The sequence below is a fragment of the Annulohypoxylon truncatum genome, assembly GCF_022578515.1.
Source record: "Annulohypoxylon truncatum strain CBS 140777 unplaced genomic scaffold F4807scaffold_51, whole genome shotgun sequence".
NCBI classification, from domain to species: domain Eukaryota; kingdom Fungi; phylum Ascomycota; class Sordariomycetes; order Xylariales; family Hypoxylaceae; genus Annulohypoxylon; species Annulohypoxylon truncatum.
This window is the reverse complement of record NW_025953837.1, coordinates 176,738-198,317: the sequence shown is the minus strand read 5'-3', so window position 1 is coordinate 198,317 and position 21,580 is coordinate 176,738. Positions and strand designations below refer to the sequence as shown.

General features: G+C 48.3%; 4 protein-coding genes across 4 annotated transcripts; 1 reads left to right on the top strand and 3 right to left on the bottom strand.

Annotated features, from left to right (window-relative positions):
• Positions 1-3,976: 3,976 nt before the first annotated feature.
• F4807DRAFT_465334 (transcription factor IIA, alpha/beta subunit) lies at positions 3,977-5,796 on the bottom strand (the record flags this gene model as incomplete). The annotated part of the gene is made up of 3 exons (XM_048002265.1): positions 3,977-4,061; positions 4,125-5,089; positions 5,677-5,796. The coding sequence occupies 3 exons, from the start codon at positions 5,794-5,796 to the stop codon at positions 3,977-3,979; spliced, it is 1,170 nt and encodes a 389-aa protein (XP_047849349.1).
• Positions 5,797-7,099: 1,303 nt separating this feature from the next.
• F4807DRAFT_445843 (WD domain-containing protein) lies at positions 7,100-10,010 on the bottom strand. The gene is made up of 2 exons (XM_047999765.1): positions 7,856-10,010; positions 7,100-7,794 (listed from the first exon to the last, which is right to left on the bottom strand). The coding sequence occupies exons 1-2, from the start codon at positions 9,535-9,537 to the stop codon at positions 7,671-7,673; spliced, it is 1,806 nt and encodes a 601-aa protein (XP_047849348.1). The 5' UTR covers positions 9,538-10,010; the 3' UTR covers positions 7,100-7,670.
• A 265-nt stretch (positions 10,011-10,275) lies between these two features.
• F4807DRAFT_445842 (galactose oxidase) lies at positions 10,276-13,709 on the top strand. The gene is made up of 3 exons (XM_047999764.1): positions 10,276-11,144; positions 11,200-11,518; positions 11,572-13,709. The coding sequence occupies exons 1-3, from the start codon at positions 10,718-10,720 to the stop codon at positions 13,103-13,105; spliced, it is 2,280 nt and encodes a 759-aa protein (XP_047849347.1). The 5' UTR covers positions 10,276-10,717; the 3' UTR covers positions 13,106-13,709.
• A 2,796-nt stretch (positions 13,710-16,505) lies between these two features.
• On the bottom strand, positions 16,506-18,702 carry F4807DRAFT_454416 (uncharacterized protein; the record flags this gene model as incomplete). Its single annotated transcript, XM_048000574.1, has 4 exons — positions 16,506-16,643; positions 16,713-16,893; positions 17,038-18,132; positions 18,503-18,702. 4 exons carry the CDS (start codon positions 18,700-18,702, stop codon positions 16,506-16,508), a joined length of 1,614 nt encoding a protein of 537 aa, XP_047849346.1.
• Between the last annotated feature and the right edge of the window lie 2,878 nt (positions 18,703-21,580).

The following is a 21,580-nucleotide window of genomic DNA, read 5'->3' as shown; positions in this document are numbered from 1 at the left end:
ACGTATTAATACATTATCTTTTTTCATTTTGATATTAATTATGATTAGGTCTAATAAGAGTCAACTAGATGGGTTCGACCAAGGACCAGGCTAGGGGATAGAGAAAATCATCGTTTCACGAAGCACCCTCTTGGGAGGAATGGGTTAGTATCGCCTAGCTCTCACCCAACACTAAAGTCAGCCGGTGAACCTGTTTCTCTGGTAGCTCATTTATTCGACCTTCACGACAAGAACTACCATAATCAGCCCTTACACAGGCTCGCTTCCACTTCGTCATTACGTAAACAAGGGATATTCAAACAACCTTGGAAGCTGTATCATCACCCCTGCCGGTCATCTCAACGAAGGTCACACAAGAACACTAGACCTAGCGATCATCTGCCGTGAGCCGCATGTCGCAGACGCCACATCTTCACCTTGATCCTGACCGATCCAGTTTGGCCTATAGAAAAAGTTACCGAAGGTGAGACTTGCATTTGCACTCACCAAATTTTCCCGGGCACGTAGCGGCACATCGCGGCACGACTTGCGGTACAACTTGTTACAAGTTGCTACAGTCTTCGTATAGCTAAACGTTCGGACCCTCTCCCCCCACGTCGCCTTGTTCAATCCTTCAACAGTTTCACGAATCTCAAGAGAGCTAGAAGTCCCAGGAGTCCTACATAAATCCACATAGGTAACCTATTAAGGAAAATCCTACGAAGCTCTTCACTAGTCAGTTAAATCCCGGGTTATACTCCGGTTTAAACAAGTCATGCTCGCCTTGGGTCAATGATAAGATACTTGGTAAGTACAGTATTTATAGGCAAGGATGATGACTCCTCTAGAGGGTTGTGGCGCATTTCTCATGGTATAATACGCTGGTAGGGGGTAAAGGGGGTCCGACCGTACCAACTAAAAATGGCATAGGAGAATGACCCAACACCACGGCACCCAATTACACCCTAGTAATGATAACATGGATAACTTCAAAAAGTGAGGTGCCTTAGCCCTTCCTTGGTTCTCGGGACGTCAACTACGCATAGCTGCTCATGCTGCTCCTGGCCAATAACCACATACCAATACACGTGTAATAACCGGCTTGTCCCCCGAGCTTCGAGCCTAACGCAAACCAGTTTCTCTCAAGCCACAAAGTTATAATCACCGCACCCGGCAGAAGTTGCTCCATACAGCCATTCCATATACCCCCAATTCACAGTTATGTCAACGCTATAACATATCACTCTCGCGTTGGTAAGATTTACAACGCGGGTTCCACCCGAGGCCCGGCCACCCGGCCACCGGGACCAACAGGCATAACGACCTAACTCCAAAAGGACGGATATTCATACACGCACCGAGGCGAGCTTCCACATGCGACCTAGCTCCCCTCAGAGGGATAGCAAAATGTTCACGTGTCAGTACTGACGAGTCTTATATCAAGGGCGGAGGACCCGGTCGACGGACCCACGTGTCAGACCGATGGTTGCTAGCTTCGTAAAGATCTCCAGGATTCGGCATACCGCTCTAAGAACTAGACGACAACTCATCTAGAGGGCCGTATAGTAGACCGCCTCCATATTTCTTAATACATATTTGGGACCAGCACTGCTTCTCGCCTTCTAGTCAATCGGACCGGAATCATTACTCCCGCTTCTTTCGGAACAGCACTTCCGTCTCGCAGAGCTAAACATGTTTATGAAGTTCCTATATGAGGCCAGATATGGTATGACTTCGCGAATATCTATGGAAATAGCAGAGAAGAAGCTCGTATACCAGCCCCGTTCATGACCCGTCTTCTGGGCTAAGGAATGTACATACATAATTAGCCTCATTATAAGTGCCTGTCTACATGCGTATGTCGGAATCTCAAGTCGTGTATACGCAATTGCACGCTACGTGACCCCAAGCGTCCTTCTGGTAACCTTACATTGACTATACTCTATTCACAACTCTTAGCAATTTTCCAACTGATTGTCATAAATAATCTTGGCGTGATTGTAATAGTACATCGTGTACTTTTCGTAGTACAGTCATATACCTATGACCTCCGCTACTTTATTACTATCTTCCTATGATATTTTCAGTTAAGCCTGTCATAGGAGACACGAAGTCATTAATAGCTGAGGGGCGCGTACAGAAAACGGCCCCCAAACTGACCCCTATTCAATGTCTCCATGGTCCCGGGAAAGTACTATCGATTATCATATGTGCGCACTTAAGTAATTAATAGAAGACATATAACCCCAGCAATGCCTAGGAGACCAATGGCACACGCCTATCATTACTGCTCTACCATTGTACCAAGACTACCGATTTTCTGGGAAGGGGGGAGGAATATGGTGTATATCGCTAACAGCATCTAAAGAATAGGCAAACAACAAATTACCTTGTAGATAATCTGGACGACGGTTTTCTGTGCTTGCCTACTTGTCACATTTTAACCTTATAATGAGAAGTTACAGGATGGTAGATAGTCATTCAGACAATTGTGACATGGCAATTGATATGCTAGGAGTACTATTCATAGGTCTGATTACTCCATATATCAATGTCAATCACATGGATGTTGTAATTACTTCCCCTTTTCAAACCGTGCGCTACTTACCGTTATTCGCACTTCAGGGGAACAATCTCAGTCTTCACTCGCAATAATCGTGTACAATAAACCCCTTGAATAGGTAGGCTTCTTAAGCATAGGTATACAACACGAAGATGTATACTTAGACAGGTGCGTACCTAAGTATGCGTACCTCTTCTTTAAGTCCTTGTACTTGACCAGAACTATGTCATTACACCTCTAATGAATCCATGCAACAGCGAGGTCAAACATGAGGACACATCTTCGTATCTGACACTTAGGCAGTTATATCCATCAAGGAAAAAAGAGAAGGGTTAAGCTTCTACACGACCTACGCAGTAGAACCCAATTTTCTGCTCTCATACAAAGACGCAGGGCTTCCAGATGTCTTATGATGAGCCTCCTAACATCTGTTCTCCTTTGAACCCCTTATATAGAATCAGGATATGCTATAAAGTCGTGAAGCGTAATCCATCAGCCGAGAACAGCATACTGCTTGCCTAAAACTCACCGACCTCTTTTCAACGGAAGCAAGTACGTGACTTGTGTTACGGGTAGTAAAGAAGTCATTGCGTTCCCTGTTGATCAGCTTTATGAACCATCGAGCACCAAGTAAATTAGGATCCGTCGTGAACGAAGCGGCTCTCTGATCTGAGAGGGTGTATTGAATACCCCTACTACTGGATTGACCAACCCGTCACGGTACAGTCCGTATCCATGCTTACCCACCCATCCGGCAATATCTACGTGAGTAATCGCCTTACTCTATTGAACATCAAAACGGCTATCTGTGGCTTGCGCCAGCACTCCCAGACACTCAACCCAGCCCCTCTACAACTCTTCACATTCACGCCACGAATCACCAAACCCAAGTCGCAAATCATAGTATAAAATCCATTTAGCAACCAGCATCTGCTATTAGTACAGGTATCCCGGCCTACCAGTACGGCACTGTGCATCAGTGCCACTAGAGACCAGGTCTATTGCTCGCCCTTTCATAGCACCACTTCCTCCCTCCTTGTTTCTACTAGACCCGGTCGGAGCCTAGAACCGGAGCCAAGTGCATTTATTCGTTGCGGTTAGGAGAACCAGTGGTGCAGAGTGTAAATCAAGAGCGAAAATAAAAAATAAGCAGCAATGTCTACCATCATCCCATGCCAGTCCTAATCGCAAATCAACCCTCTTGTGTGAATGTCGTCAATGTTTTTTGTTTCCTTGATTAATGCCGGGTAGATCTGATTCGTCTTGCTTCCAAGTTGCTTGTCGGCGATTGGGTCGCAGGTGCTAATACGAAGCAACATAGGGAAGTAGGAAATCGTCATAGTCGGCGTGTAGGCGAGATACGCCCCCGAGTACGGAATGAAATCATGTCTTGTACAACGTAACGCCAATGATCAGAAGAAGTGCGCCCGGCCACTACCATTCATACTCGCCAGTAGCCTTGTGAAAGACGTAGTCCTTGCCGTTCACGCTAAGGACACCGTCCTTCAAAACACACTTCCTGTTTGATTGTGAGCCAACGTAGTTCAAAGCATTCACTTTACAAAGAAAAAATATCGCTTACCACTTGTTCTTGACTCGCTGGACCTTGTCATACATACAGAGCATGATTTGGCCACCGTCATCGTCATCATCATCCTCTTCCGGGTTATCATCAGGATCGTCAAGGTCCGAGTTGATAGCATCCTCATCTGTGACTTCATCCTTCATACCATCATCCACACCCGGGCCGTCAAATTGCGAGAGGCCGCCGGAGGCTGGTGTACGGTGATGCGAGACGATGGCCTTGCCCTTGCCCGTACGCTTAAGGGGTACCATCAAACCGCCACCTTCCATAGCTTTCGCCTTCGCGGCAATCTGGGCGTGGAGCAAGTTATCAATCTCAACTCTTCCCATCTCCACATCTCCAGCTTGGCTGCGACGCATAAGGACTCCGATATGGCTGTCTGCATCGCTTGCGCCATCCATCTGAGACTGAGGAGGCCTTTGGCCGTTCTGCATCTGCGCACGTTGCTGCTGAGCATTAGGAGGCATAGTGGGTCGGTATTGTTGCTGAGGATGGCCCTGGAACTGACCAGGGTAGTTCTGCGGCATAGGTTGACCACCAGGTCTCTGGGCGTTCTGCGGCTGACCGTTGTTAAAGGTCTGCTGAAGCTTGTTAATCGAAGCTGCAGCACGATCGCCATACAGAGACTGCAGCTGTTGGGAGACGCGTTCTTGAACGACGTCGGAACCACCCTGCTGAGCAGCCTGGGGGAACGCAGGCGTGGGCTCAAGACCGGGCTCTGTCTTGACACCAGGTTCAGACTTGATGGTAGGGTCTCTAGAGGGCTGCGATCCAGGCATAGTTAAGCCTTGTGGCTGAGGCGCATGCTGCTGGTTATACGAAGCGCCGTTCGTGGGAGCCTGAGGAGTAGGCTCAGGCGCCGGAGTAGGTTGAGGTGCAGTAACAGCAGGGGTGGGAGGGTCTGGCTTAGGATCCCAAGGGAAAACAGCCAACTGCTGCTGGGAGAGCTTCTTCTGCCATCCCTGATAGAAGAGTGTTAGCTAACAAAATCCCACATCTGAAACAATAACATTTTGTCATATATTTTCTCGTTTCGTAGGTGACATGGGCAGCGACTTGAAACATTGACCTTGCAATGTACTGGATGAATAGACGGTTGACGGCATCTAAGTAACAAGCTTGGGATATGAGAGTGACGAGTGAAATATTGTAAACGTGCACAGTAAGTGGCACGTGAGTGGATTAGTATCCAACCAATGAACCAATGAGAAACGACATGAGTCACAAGGAGGTTTGCAGCGGGTGCAGAGGGATAAAAAGCCCAAATAGTGCCTGCCCGCCCCTCACGAAATCCGCCAATTCTCACCACCCTCGGCCGCGCCTGTTGCCAGCACATGCCTACCCGGTAAGTGAGAGCAAAGGTTGCCTCGCAACCCAGCAACCCATCAAACCCAGAGGAAATTTTCAAAATGTAAACAATAATCGACGAAAAAAATCAATCAAAATGAAGGATTCGATGGTAATGCAATAATTATTGATGGTTGGAGCTGACCGAAGGGAGAAGCGGTAGAGTAGGAAAGGAGAAAAAGAAAAGGTCGTGATGGCTCACCTTCTTGAGTTCTTCCAGAACGCTCTCGTCCACGCCACCTTCTTCGAAATCGACTCGCGAAGCCTCAAGCACATCAGTGATGATCTGCGAATAAACGTTTCCAACCTGCGAGTTCGACATCTTGGGTGATCGAGTCGGACTGCTTAGGTAAATCGGATGGCCTGGTTCGTCAAGATCGGGTACCGGAAGATGCGAAAAGTAGGAACACGATAAATCGAGTAGCTTGTCAGGTTACATAAAATTGCGGGCGCCGTATGAACCTTGCGAAAGTAGAGGATTGTAGAGAGCGCGGGGTTGCGCAATTGCGAAGGAGATAAAGTTGAATGCGGCGGCTTGCGAAAGTTGTAGAATGGCTGAATGGCTGGAATACGCAAGTTGGTAGCGGAACCCCAGCATTTGCTCAAATGCCCAAACTCCTCCCCGTGCGCCCTCTTCAGATCTTGCTAAAATTTAATTCTATGGCCTTCCTGATCCTAATTTAGCAGTTCGCATGCGATTTTTTACGGTTGTGTACTGCTGCAGCGTGTTGGGCTGACCGCGAAATATCGGAAGTTGGTGATGTTCTCGTGAAGTTCGCCTGAAAGAGTGTAGTTTGTTAATACCTTTGGAAGTGCCGCGTCCTTGATTACCTAATGCCACATAAACCGCACTAACTCCGAACTAAGATAAGATAAGTTCGGGGGGTTGTCAACGGCACCCCCTATGAACGGCACCCCGGACCAGATCAACCAATCAAACGCCAAATTTCTCTGAAGATCCATATAACTTGTTGTACTCTTTTATCCTTGATTTTTACATTTTTACTTTTAATTTAACTATTCACACTGTGACTAAGATCTCTTACACCAATTAAAACGCGTCATTCCTATCGATACGTCCCATAATAAATATTCAAGCCAATCAACGCATAGAGCGGCTACTAGCACAGTGCAAAAGGGTACAAAGCGGCTTCAAGCTAAGCCATTTTAAGATTTATTCTTATCTAGCCCTTTAATTGGATAACCACTTTCACGGGTCACGTGAACCACCTCCAGGAGTCACGTGATACCTAAGAATATACGCAAAAACATTTTCAACTAAAAATTCAACGAATTAATCAAACGTTTATTTTTGGAAAAGTGGAGGTAGTCACGTGGCTGAACTGGGGTTCCGAACCTGACCAGGGTATCAGTGGCCCAAAAACTAGCTTAATTAGGACTAGTAACAGGGTTTTATCGGTTAACTTCATCAAGTTATACCCGAAATGGTAGTTAAAAGCTATTCAACCAATCTAAAATGGTTTTCTATCTGAGAATGTACCGCGTTATACCCAAAACGGCTAAGTTTAGCCCGCTTTTACAGGGGGTGCCGTTCATAGGGGGTGCCGTTGACAACCCGCCGAACTTAGTTACTGTGCCGCCCAGGTACGGACTGGGACGTACTGCCGCTATGACACACCAAAACATGTACCTAGGGAAGTCACTGCCGGCATTATTCGCACGCCAAAGCAAGTAGAATGAGGTAATCGATACAACTTAATCAACAAATCCCGATCTTCATTTACAGGTAATTGGTAACATAGGCCGAATTTACCGGCATTGCAAGTCACAATCATCAGAACAGCTTTGTAACGCAGGATTTCTGAATACAATTAGAAGCTCAAACTAGACACGATCCCATATCTTTTCGATATGTAGACCACCCAGTTATCACTGCTCCATCCTTAATTAATAGTACCTAATGCGACCTGATGCCCGTAAACTCCCATTATGACCATTATGATGCAATCCCTCATATGAATCTCAATCTTAAGGCCTTCCGTAACAGGCGTTATCATATCGTAGCTCATGACCAACTCCAATCCGGACGAAGACCTTTCCACGGTCGTAGGATGTGGATATCCCCAACGCCGCGCTGAAGGGACACCAAATGCAGTACCAGAGATGCCAGAATAAAATCGAGATACCTACTGTTGTTGACGGAGATCCTGACATTTACTAGATCTGCATGGTGACTTAGCGGATAGTCATCTGCTTGGCCATCTGAGCCTTGCTGGAAGAGCCACTGGCACCAATGCCCGCGGAGGCACCGGCCTTCTTCTCGAACACCTTCCAGAACTTCAAGCTCTCATCGGCAGCTATCGCAAGAAATATTAGTATACACTCAGAAGACATGTTCCGTGATAGATTGTTCCTTACCTGCAGTAGCGAGCATTTGTCCATCGGGACTAAGGCAACTGTGGAGAACCCTGCTCTCGTGAGCGGGGATCTCGACATTGCGGACGAGCGTAGGGTAGCTCCAGATGCTGAGAGAGTTGTCAGGGAAACCACTTGAGCTGACGATCTCACGGTAGCTGGTAGACCATCGCAGACTGGTGACTTGAGAGCCAGTGTCAATGCTGTTTACACGAGCACCAGAGGTGGTGTTCCAGAAGTGGATATGACGGTCGTAAGAGCCACCACCGGTAGCAAGAAGGTTGATGTTCCAAGGGCACCAAGCAAGAGCCTTGACAGCAGCCTTGTGGTTGGTCTTGGTGAACTTGGGGACGGCGAGGGAGCGGGCATCCCAGATGGAAACAAGGTTGTCGTTGCCTCCAGTGGCAAGCTGGGCGCCATCAGATCGCCATTCAAGTCCACAGACTTCAGAGGTGTGAGAAACGAGCTCTGCAACCTTGTGCTCGGCGATACGGACATCATGGTTGTAGACAAGGCCACTTCGAGCACCAGTAGACAGGAGGTGCTTGTTCCAGCCCATGACACCTACGCGGGTGTCGTGACCGAACATGCTACGGACTTTCTGGCCCTCTGCAACATCCCAGATTTGGACCTCGCCGGTTCCAAGGCCAACACCGACATAAGCACCGTCACCAGACCATTTAACACTGCTGACATAGGTGTCAGGGCTAGTCTCCAACAAGCAGCTCACGGAGCCTTCGTCGGCAGACCAGACATAGACATTTCGCTCAAGACCAATAGCAACTTGGTTGCCCGAGCTCCAGTCAAGGAGGTTCAAGTAGTAGTCATCAATCAGACCAGGGGCGTCGAGAACGCGTTCAGGGGCGGTCGCAATGCGGCGTCTGAATTGGGCGGAGCTTGCATTGGCAGGCTTAAGAGGCCTGTTGTACTGTTGACGAAGATCAATAGGCTTCGACGACTCAGGAGGGGCAGGCTTGAACTGCAGGATACGGGTGTTAAGGTTGACGCCGCAAGCATTAGCCAAGGAGTCTTGATAAGCGACAGTGTTAGGGGATGGTCGGGCGTAGCTGGCCTCCTCATCCTCGTTGATGTTAAGGCTCTCTAGAGCAGCGATAGCGTCGTCAGTAGCGGACGATAAGACGTTGGATGCCTCGTTGCTACGCGACTTGGGTCGCGACTTGTCTTGTGTGTCCAACTTTCCAGAGCCTGCATTGGAAATAGCAGAGCTGTTGCTACGGTTCGGAATGAATCGGTCCGCCGCATAGGTAACGGTGGTCTTGCTCGTCTTCTGTCGCAGAGGTGCCTTCTTCGTCTTGGTGCTGGAAGGGGACTTGCTGTGGCCGGTACCAACAAGAGTGAAGTCCGACACACCTAGCTCTAGAGCCTTGCGGGGAGTGGCAACACTTCGAGCAATGTTGGACTTGGGAGAGTTGCGGTGCGAGGTTCTTGAGCTAGTCTTAGCGAAGTGTGCCGACAGGTTTCCTCCGTAAACGGACTTGCCAGCTGGGCGGCATGCATCGTGGGATTGTTGTCGGTCGGGTGTGAAGGGAGACGATTCCACGTTGACATTGTTGGTCACGGTGCGTTGACGAGGGGACGGGGTCAAGGGCATCCGACCGCCAGCGGTACGGGAGGAGAAAAGTCCCTTGTGGGACTTGAGGGGAGTTGATACTGCAACTGATGCCATAGCGTCTGATTGTCTAGTGTATGACTATAAATAGGTTGTGTACCGAGATAGATAAAGTGTTGAACTCCGACGAAGAACAACTCAATGTCTCGAAGGAGTATTGATGTGAGTATGTTATGAGAGCTCCGATGATATCGAACGAGCTCCAAGAGACTCAAGTTAATGGTTCCTGGATTGGGTAAATTGGTTAGTAACAGTCGTCGTTGTGTTCGATAAATCGAAGTGTGCTTTCACGCAGAATAGCTGAGTCGGTGGGGCGATCAAATGGCTGTACGTAGCAGCGATGAGATCTAATGGACTCGAAAGTGATAATTCGTTGTGAAAGGCTTTGTGATAGATAGAAGGCCTAAAAAGGCAGAGAGCATTGATGGAGTTTGGAGGGATGCGGATGTAGAGAGTAAAGGTTTGCAATGAGGAAAGAATCAAAAGTTAGAATTGCTGATGAACTCTCTGGATTTATGTGTTTACAACGAGTGGGTCGCACCTTCTTCGTTGTGAAGGGCAACCATTGCACCCCACCAATTCTAGCAAACGATGCTTGATTAAGTTTAGGCCGTCACGCACCTACCAATTCTCAATTACATCTCCGTATCCATTTGTTTCAAGTGGCTTTTGTGGCTCGTGTGTCACTGTATGATGTATTTCAGTCTCCACAGCCCCATGCTTAGTCACTCAGGGTCACTTTATAATGAAGCGACATTGGTCACTATTTAAGAAAATCTCCACTTAGACTCTTCCAGCCTGATCATAGCCAACCCTGAGCCAACCCTGTCTTCGACCGTGGGCGGGTGTGAGACGGGAACCTGAGCCTGAACTTGGCTGATCGAAAGAAGAACAAGTAACCCCTGCATTTGACAAATGCTGCATCTAAATTGATGATTGATGAAATATTGGGCATTGGACACACGCAATAGGACAACCAAAGTCTCCTCCGATATCCCAAGTCCAAGGTTTCGAAGGTCCACCTTTCTGATTATAATCTTCATTGTTCCAAATCATTTCTAAACCCCTTTTGTTGGTCGTTTTGGTCTATCCGTCGCAAGTCCTTTGCGCCAAAAGGGAATAGAAATGTCGACGTAGTCTTAATCGATCGACAGATAACCTTTGTCTCTGTTGTTCAGCCCGTTCAGCTAAACCCAGCCAACTCCAGCCTTACAATCGATAATCGATAATCGAAGCCATGGCCCATCACTCAACTTCCTCAGCCCTTTCGCATTCCCTCTTCGGCGGCCCTTCCAACTCCTCCAACCCTCCATATGCTCCCTCTGCGCCCTCCTCCGCAACTCCTTCGACTTCAAACGCGCCCACTCCCGTGTCTGCTATGTCTGCCGCATCGTCCAACAACACTTTTGTCATGCCAAACTCGCCCATGAAAAGTAGGCCTATGATGGATGGTTACCGGCCGAAAGTGACACGAACTCTCGGTCAGCGGCCTGCCTGTTTGGTCAACGCCTCGGTTACGTATTGTGGAAATAATCAGATCTATGCATTCGGCGGATTCGACCAGTACACGGACGAGGTGTACAACCACGTGTTGAAACTTGACCTTGTTAGCCATCAATGGAGTTTAGTGGACAACTATGGGGATATCCCTGGCGTGAGAATGGGTAGGTTTGGCTGTTGTGCTCTAACCTGTGCACCGACACTTACGAATCTGTGTAGGACACACTGCTACTTTATACCAGGGTGACAAACTCCTAGTTTTTGGCGGCGAGAATGAGCACAGGACGTATCTATCTGATCTTATAGTATTCGATCTGAAGACCGCTCATTGGACGCAGCCCCAAGTCTCCGGTCCCGTTCCGAAAGGTCGAGCTAGGCATGCAGCTGTCTTGCACGAAGACAAGTTGTTCATCGTTGGTGGCATAACTGGCCACGAGAGCTATGTCTCAGAAGATATATGCTATTTAGACTTGAAGACCTACACCTGGTCAAGGTCATGGCGTTTCGTCCCTAGATTTGATCACTCAGCCTATATATGGTATATACGTCTAGTTGTTCTGAACCCTAGTACCTAATACTAATATTTCCTAGGGGCGATCGAGTCTGGGTATTTGGTGGATTAAGTAGGGATATGGACAAGATCGGTGATTTGTGGTGGCTTGACTTGAAGGGCAGCCCAGATTTTGAATCTCCGCCGCAGATTGGAAGTTCCGCTCCTGACCGACAAACATCAACGAGTCGTCCCGGCGATTCCCCGCGGCCGTCTTATTCGATTGGTTCAGCTCCACCTATTGGAGCTTCAGGCTTTGCAGCTAACATCCGAACAGCTCAGGTCAACACCCCCTCGTTCCATCTAAAGAGGCAGGTTCCGATGGCCCCTGGCCCGATATCTGTTTTGAGATTCGTATCTGGCGGAAATATCCCATCTCAAGGTTCCGGTATCCATTTCCACATATATTCTTCGGGGACCCTCTTGGATTTCGTTACTCCGGTTGCGACCATTACTTCGAAGGAATGCTCCCTATCAGCGTTGGACCTGGCTACGCTGAGGTGGCAGAAATTAGCCGAGGGGCGGGAAATTTTCAAGTCGGGATATCAGTGGCATTATTGCACTATGAATGAAGATGGGACGAAAGCCTGGCTGCTAGGGTGTCCGACCGACGCGGTTAACGATATGGGTCCGAATGGTTTCGAGGAGTATCTAAGTGATATAATGGAAATTGACCTACGACGTTATGGTTTTCTAGGCAACAACGCAACCCCTGAACTTCGAACGGATCATGCTAGACCGACATCCCATGCTCGAGTTCAAGATCAACCTTCGAAAGGATTGGGCCATGATCTTGCTAGACTCTTCAACCAACCGCCGGAAACGGGAAGTGGAACCGATTTCACGATAACAGCTCTTGCCGGTGATGACTACGACGAGGACGACATGATGGGTTCTAGTCTTATTCGAGCAGGGGAATCACCGATGGATCAGAATTGGCTGACGCCTGACGCGCCCACTTCTGCTCCGATTCATGTGCACAAGCTTATTCTCCAGGCTAGATGGCCGCACTTCGCCAGACTGTATAACGCGCAGATGGCAGAGTTCCACACCAAGAAGATGCATATTCCGGAGCCTTACACGGTAGTCAAGGCATTCTTATACTACCTCTACACTGACAGCATCCATGCCGACGATGGGGTAACAGATCTTTCGGACGTCGCGGGATTATTAGTTATGTCTAACATCTACAACATACCTCACCTACGCCTCCTCTGCGTGAATCGATTATCAAAGGAGCTTGACGTAGAGCACGCATGTATTATCTGGTACTGCGCAGGATTAGCGAGCGAGGATTGGCTCCGTAAGAGAGCCGCACAATTCTGCCTGACGCACTGGGGCCGTATTGTGCGCACCCAAGGATTCCTGCGCCTACCGCGATCAGCCCTGGTCGAACTATCACAGGAGATAGACATGGAAGGCAGAGTTATTGGAGGTGATGAGTTGGAGTATGTGGATAACTGCCGTGGCCGATTCGACGCATCAGGTGTCTCGCGGAAAGACAGCATTAGCAGCGACCACACGCAAGCCCTACCATCTGACGTTGACGACTCGGAAGGGATGGACCTCGCATAGCAATGCATGCTAGAGATCCTTCAATATAGGGGTCTCTACTAAAAATGCATTCAAGTTCAGCAACGCGACTTACGACAAACATACATACACATTCAGCATTTGAATATCGCTCTATTTGGTCGCGCTCTTAGCTTAGTCAAACCTACCTAGGTACCTCTCAAGGAGGACGACAGTTTTATGGATATCCGAGGTGCGCCTGGCGTGTCACCTCACGAAGCAACGGAAACGAGACACCATCACTCCTTTTTTTGATATTTTATACCACCCTTTCTCCTTTTACACCCGGCCAGGTGTGGAGACTGGGTTTTGAGCATGGCTTCGGTGTTCTGGGATGGGGTGGATATCAACGAGGATATTAAGCTATCGAGCGAAGAAACATTGAACAGAGGGAGCGTGGCGGAGAGGAAGAAAGAATATGCGACTAAGCTGCGAGCCACCGGGAAGGATTAGGCTATGTTATTATGTTTATCGAGGATGGCTTGGCTTGGCTTCTTGCTGCACTCCTTATAAGTGTAGGGTGTTGCTACGTATTTTAACCTACCTACTTTACTATTTAGCTCGCGAGAGTAGTATTACGGAAATATACAATACCTTGGTCGGTCCATTTTAGGGTTCTAAGTTGTTGGCTACCTAGCGAGGTGAAAAGGGGGTGAGAGGCTATTGCATTGGTACCTACTAGGCATGTGAAATTTGAAATTCTTAACGTTACATGAAATGGAATAGGTAAGTCTAGATGAGATGGGTCATCGTTGCGGAACTCGGCACAGCCTAGCTCGAGGTGGTATCGGTTATTGCATGTATGTAGGTATGTAGTAGTATGACTCGGGCCCTACATTAGTCGAGGAGGCGGCGTCGGTAGAGTTTTGTGGGCTTCGAAGCTCCGGAAATGCCATCGAGTCAAGAATGGCTAAGCTAACATGTATATTATGTACATGGATCTAGGTCGGAACCCATCTAACGAATATTATTAGCAGTGCATCCTAGTTCAACTTCTCTACATACATACATATTAGTAGATCTCTCTTTAACACGGAATGTGCCGCTATATTAGTTCGTATATAATTCGTGTCCACGGAGCTTATTACTAATAAGTGCCAATTTACTAAAAGAGCTTTGAGAGGCTCTGTAGGGCGGGAGGGCGCCTCGGGCGTTCTAGCTCTTTAGGGGCTGGATCGCGGACTACGCGTCATGGGTTCGTGTTTTAATAAGTTTCGTGTGCTTTCCGCTCATGCGAGCTGAGGCGGCTTCAGCTGAGAGGGGGTTTGAGGCGGTTTTCGTGAGAGCTGAATGGATGGATGGATAATTCGTGTTCGTGATGCTTATTAATTCTAGGATTGGAAAGGGGGGCGAGGAAATCGAAGAACGTGGAATTATTCACATAGGTAGCACGTCATTAACAAGACGAGATACCTGAGATTGATGAAGAGTATGTACATAGTTAGCTACCTACCTACATATATACATGCATCCGAAGTCTCTACATGCGTGGCCAACGGTTGAGCTTTCGAGGCCAGGTGTAGGGATATACGTTAATTAGAGAACTTGGGATTGGCCATCTAGTCCCAAAGTATAAAATGGCCCCTATCCTTACCCGCATATGCAAGTTGATGGTTCGGGATTTCCCATAATGTAACAGAAATGCTATTCACCTGCTTCCATTAGACTTCTAGACGCGCGCTACTTAAGTACGTGTGTATGTACGTACTGTACATACGCGAGGACTCTGGTGGAGCATGGGGGTTCGGGATCTTAGAGTGGACTCTTCGCTAAGGGCGTAATAGGGCGAGACGGCTGCTGCTAGTGAGATGTGAAGTTTTGGAGGTCCACCGTGGAGGTTTGGCTTCTGGTGCCAGTGTGAAGGACTCCGGTTTCTCCATGAGGGATGATGGATTGCGGGCTAGACGATAGATTGGGATTGTATTGGCAAGCAGACGGAACAGTATATGATTTGCTGTAATTTGTCCGAGTAGAGGCTTCATAAACTTGTCTATATTTCTCCGTGGGTTGAAGAAGGAAAGAGAAAGTACCTAGTTATATGTTCCAAGCTATCGCATTTATATATATCATATTACTAGTTCATAAGTAGGTACCTGTCTGTATCTTAGTACCTTTCCAAAGTATCTAGCAAAAGCCAAAAGCTAGAAAAAAAAGCTGGGACTTGAGGTGAATCGAGATAACACGTTTCAAAAGGGGGCAACGATAGCCTAGCCATTGGGGTCTCAAGTCGAACATTTCTCATACAAGACATGAGTAGTAAATAGAGTAGACGTGCCCAAGCCTCTAAATCACATATTTCACATAAAAAGAGTAGACTATCAAGCCATTCGTGGAAGTTCTTATGATTAATTACACGTAGAAAATTATGTCTAAGGGGTAGCCAGATACTGTATTCCCGCTACCCCTAATCTATAGACAAGTCTGCCGAGGTCCCACGTCCAGACCTGGGAAGACGACGAAACCGAAGGTTATTGAGTTTTAGATGAGTGGGTAGATAGACGTTAAAAAGGCGTAAATTGCTTTTCTTTTTTCTCTTTTTGTGATCTCCATTTTCCATCACCCCTTTTTATCTGCTCTTCATGACCCCCTTTGCCCATGTTCAGACCATAAAAAAAACGCCTAGATTTGCTCCTTGATTCGTAGGAGCGGTGCATAAATGACGTGGAAAACTAAGAAAAAAAGGAAATAGAAAGGGGGAAAACTATCTTCATGAGCCGTGAGGCGTAACAATCTCTGAGAACGAGCGTCTCTCTTTTTTGTGTGAAAGGAAAAAAATAACTATGAAAAAAAGGAAATTGCACTCAGCTATAGTCATGCGAATAAGGGGAAAGCTATCCACTTTTGTCGACAATGACCGTTATAGCTCGGCGCCCGTCAATCATCTCCGTCATTCGTATCCATCCGCCGTAGTATCCAGCCTTTTTTCGTAACCTCGTTTTAGTCGTGCGGTGATTATGTACCATGGCCTTGAAACGCAGTTTCAACGTAGGGTGCTGGAAACAATGTGGTCGTTAGGGTCCTTCGGGTTGCTGAGGCCGTCGATGATCGAGTTTTATTTTAAAAACCAAAGGAAATATGCGAAAGACGACGGTGTTGAGTAGAAGTCTATCAAGGGGGTATATCTTGGACTAGACGCCTTATGACAAAAACGCCGCCCAAGATGCCGTAAATGGACAAACTTTTCCGAACCGAGAGATGAACCGTGGCTATGTACAGCGACCACGGCGAAAAGAAAAAGGGGGTATCCAGTCTATAAGAGCACGTCTATGCTGTTGAATCAATCTTCGAGGACCGCGGAATCCTCGAACGCGTAGGAGTCGTCGCAGCCGGCTCCCGAATCAGAAGGAGGTATAATCCTCAGTAGAAACCACTGCCTCTGGAAAGACGAAGATCACTCCATGTCCTACAGCTGCATCTCTTCGCCTATCCCGGGCAGTCCGTTCATGCCAGCCATGTTAAACGACATCTGGCTGTTAGCGAGGTTGGCCCTGATGTTGGCCGCCTGAGCTTGGATCTCGCAAGCCGACGAGTGTTGCTTGTGCTGCTACTTTGTTAGCTTTTCCCTATTATCATTCGATGCAATTGGAACTAGAATTAGAATTAAACGTACGTATTTAAGACCGTTCAGGTTCTTATACCGCTTGTGGCAGTACTCGCACTTGTGGGGCTTTTCCTTCTCCATCCCGGTCTCGCCAGGATAAGGGGCGGATGTCTCAGGGTTGACAATGGAGAAAGAACCGTCTCCATTCTCGTGGAGTTGCTGGTTCTGGTGGCCGTGTTGTTTGTGATACCTGCATAATCAATTTAGCGACAAGTTAAGATAAGGGCCGGAAAATTCAAAATTGGGGGAAGGGAGGGGAGAAGAAGAGGGGAAAGAAAGACAAGAGATGGAAAAGATTTTCCCTAAAACAAAATATAAAATAAGAAAAACTTACTTTAGGCCATTCTGGTTCTTGTAAGCTTTCTCACAACCAATGACCGGGCACTTGAACGGCTTATCCTCCTCAGGAGGCATAACCAAAGATCCCGGGTTTGCGATCGCGCGTTGCAATGCAGCCAAGTGGTTTGGATCCGTGATATTTCCAAACTGGCTTGCATCTAAACCAAACTGGGCCATCTGCTGCTGCAATGCTCTCTGGTTTGCCGGTCCACCGCCTGGGCTGTAAAGGCTCTTAGCCGGATCGTTGATGAAGAACTCGGACAGGTTGGTTCCGTTAAAATTCCCCATATTCGTGAGGTCAAGGTTGCCCAGCTGAGAGAAGTCCATTTCCATTCCCTCCTTGCTTCCGTTTCCAGCCATCTGTTGTTGTATCGCCGCCTGCTGCGTCGTCAAGGTTGGGGTATTAACTGACGAGACGGTAGGGTTGTTCTGGAAACCAAAGTTCGAAGAGCCGGGCGTCGGTGGCTGCGATGTTCGGAGCGCCTGGTGCTGCAAGCCTGGGGTGGTCAATGACAGCTGGGGTCGCTGTTGTTGTCCGAACATCTGTCGAGTCTGCTGGATGGTTCGCTGGCTATCATCCATCTCCATGATGCCAACAGCGTCATCCATCTCCATATCGCCTACAGCGTCCATCTCGTCGTTCGACTGCATTCGGTTAAGCTGTTGCGATCGCTTCTGAGAATTCGCATCCATGGCCGAAGACTGTCGTCCCATCTGCAACCCACCGAAGCCCAGACTCGAGCCGCCATTATTTCCCATAGATCGGTTCTGCGGACCGAATCCCATTTGCGCGAGATGCTGGTAACCCTGCGAGTCCTGTCGTCCGGCCATGGACATGGACGGTCGGTTGTTAACCGAAAGTCGGTGGGGCATCTGCACACCGGATCCGTTGCGATTCAGCTGGGCATCTCTAGGACCCGTGTGCACTGTCTCGTAGTGGCGAAGAAGGTCGTGCATGGTATCCAAAGTCAAGTCGCAACATTTGAAGTTGCGCAAATACTCCGCCTCCATCTTCGGTATATAAGAGTTGGAGTGGAATGAAGGCGATTGATGGGCGCCGGTGAACGGCGAGGTGCCAGTCATGGCGAGGCTATTCGTTACAAGACATGGCGGTTAGCGACCCGTCATCGGAGGATTTCACATGCCGGGCACGTAAAAGAATGTTTCTAAAATAAACCCAGAAAAAGAATCTGCCGGGTAAAACGGGAACGGTTGCGTAACGAGTGTGCAGCAGCGGCAAGAGCAGCAGCAAACCTCGAATCGGTAACCGGAGGCGGAAGTAAAAAGGATGGGATGACAGCGAGGGACAAATACTTGGGACTTTGGAAACTTGAGACTCGGGATTGGAACCGATATTTGAGACCAAGGCCAAGGGACAAGGCAGAGACAAGACAAGACAGTACAGGACAAGACAAGAGGTGACAAGGGAAAATCAAGGAAAACACAATGATGCGACTTACTCATCTCTAATGAAACTCCCAACTGACACTCCTCCCCAGCTCATGCCGTTCATTAAACTACCGGCCAAGCTCTCTCGCCTGCCGCGATTAGCCTGTTCGCGATTCGGGTTGATCATGGAGATGGGCTTAGGCCCAGCGCTGACGAAGGAGTCCTGCCGACTGCGGCCGACGGCCGAGTCGAGCGCAGGACCGGTGGTCATTTCGAGATCTTCGAAGTCGAGGTCGAGATCGCCGTCGACGTTGAGTTCAAAAAAATCGGCCTCGATGGGGACGGAAATTGGGTTGGGGTGGTGGCCTGGGGGCGGAGAGATAGAATTATCGGAACGAATGCGCGGCGCAGTTTTACTCGCGATATCGATTGGCTTAGATGAGGGGCGGAATGCAGCGTCAGATGCAAAGTGCGATGCAGATGCAGCAGCGAAAGCAGTGGGTGCGCCGATGCAGGTGGTGGTATTAGTGGTGGTATTGGTATTAGCGGTATTGTTGGATGTGGATGTGAATGTGGATGCGGATGTGGTGGTGGTGGATTTGGTGGTGGAGGCGGATGCAGATGCAGTTGCGGTTGCGGTTGCGAAATAATTGTTGCGACCGGGAATATTATTAAAGTGATCGTCCGGGGTCGCGGGTTGTGGTGAGGGAGACGGCGAGGTGAGTGAGTGGGAGGAAGTTGGTGTAGGGGCAGTGGTAGGAGCGGCAGAGGCAGTAGCAGAGGCAGTTGTAGTTGCGACAGCGGCAAGATCAGAGGGATCAGAGGTTCTAAAGCAGGTGCCTGTCAAATAATAATTATTGTTTTCGGCGCTGCTGCGGCTGCTAAACGGATGCTCGGTGTCATTAGACTGGGTGGGAGACTGGTGGGCGGAAGACTGGGTGGAGAGCGACTGGGTAGACTGGGTAGACTGGGTAGACTGGGTAGTCGCTGGAGATGGGGTACGTGTCGTGCCTGCTAGCCATCGGCCCAGGGCGCTGCTCTTCATGATTGGTAGTTGGCTATTAGTGGGACTCGACCCTTGAACGGCCTTCCTGGTCCTCGGTCCTTAGCCTGCGCTTGCTCTTTCCTTTAGATACTGGGCTTAGGTACTATGGTCAGTGCTTTTAGGACGGATCAGATGGGATGCAAGAGGCAAGAGCCATGGATGGGTATGGGTATGGGTATGGATCTGGGTATCTACGTACCTTCCTAACAAACGGGATACCCCCTACGTAGTAGCCGCAAGTCGCAGTAGGGATTAAAGACTTTAAGTATTTAACGAGAAATACCTAGGTGCTAATTCGGTAACCTCGAAAATGGAATAAACCACGAAAATTGAACTAGTACTTAGGTACCTAGTTCAAGGATGATATTATGAGTGATAAACTCAACTTAGAGTCGAGTCGGGTCGAGTCGAATCTAATCTTTCCCCGAAGATTAAAAAGAAGTGTAAGAAAAGGGGTCAAAATCCCAAAGTACAAGCTGAATAGACGGGGTTAGGTTAGTAAAAGTAGCGGTCGAAAATGTGAAAGTGACAAAGTGACGGGGTGGACAATAATAGGGGATTGGAGGGGGGGATAAGAATGGCGAGGGCGCGAACAGGAACAGATGAACAGGCGAACAAGAAACCAGACGCATCTGGAGCACCTGGAGCATCTGGGGGACGGATGGACGAATCCGAAGACGCGCCTTTCCGTCCTGCCTTGACTAAGGTACGTACATAAGGTAATAAGTTAATATAACTTAGTTCCAGCACTTACAGGATTATGACTGTGACCGCAGTTAGAAAAGAGTCGTCAAAGTCGTATTGCCGTATCGTAGTATTGTAGGAACCCTTTCCAAGCCTGTCGTACCACTTCACAACTCGACCTTCATGTGCGTCCGTGTAACAGTTATGTGCGTGTCGTGTGTGGATGGGTATTTATATGTAGGGGAGATATGTAAGTAAGTGCAAGTGTATAGGCATGTAAGCTTAATGAGCAACGGGTCGTCCCAGTTGTCGTCCTTAGTGTTTGTTCTTCGATCGCTGGTTGAGATTGACGCTAGGATTGGCGGCGGGATGGGGTTGGCTCAAAGGGAACTGCCCCGGATGGTGATCAAAGCTTTGTAAACCAAACACACCTGGGCACAGTATACCTGCGTATATCTTGTGCGATCCGTGTGCACGATCCGTCGTCCGAAATATCACACAGTCCAGATCTGTGCGAGTATCTGGTGAGATCCAATAATAGTAAGGATGAAATAGTAATTATACGTTGAAATCCCACAAGATGTAAAACACAAAGTATGTAGGTATTCTGGAATCACGAGACCTCTCCGAGTTGTTGGTAATAGTCACCCCAGTGGAGGCGAATGGACTCGGACGGAAACGCAACTCTCGCCTCTAAGAGCGTAAACGTAAATGTAAACTCCGCAGCTACCCGCTGCCAAATACTTCAGACGACACTAATGCTGAGTTTAAACTCCAGAAAACGTTGCCGCGTACCTAGGCAGGTAAGCAAGCTCCTTGGTTGCAGCTAAGACTCGTGAGTGATGACGGGAAAACCATCAGAGGAATTCCAAGTTGCAGATGTCGAGGTTCTTGGGTCCTTGGTCCTTGTCGTCGCGGATGTTCAGGATGTTGACATCGATTATTACTTAGTCAGGTTGTGCAGCAGATACCACCGCAACAGGTTGCACGGCATCAGATGGACGAAGGATTATAATTACGATGAGCTGTCTGTGATCCCGAGTCGAGATCCGGCAGCATGTATGTAAGTCGAAAGTTCGAGGTGAATTGGATACGGATACGGATAGCTTTTCGCCAGCGCGATCGAAAATAGCAACATGAACCCTTTCGAAATATTTCAAAAAGAAGTATGTAGAGGAAACATGCAGGTGTTAATATATCGTAGGCATGTATGTATATATCTACGCAAGGATATATGTATGCATGTACAAGGTCAGAAACGTGGGTAGTGGTTATTTAATACGATCCATTCGATCCATCGACGACAATATAATGCGCGGCTAGAGCTGTGGGTATTTCCTGTGCCTTGGGTAATGAAGCTAAGTATGTACACTAAGTAGGTAATAAGTCATAAGTAATATCGACCCAAGCAATCCGGGAT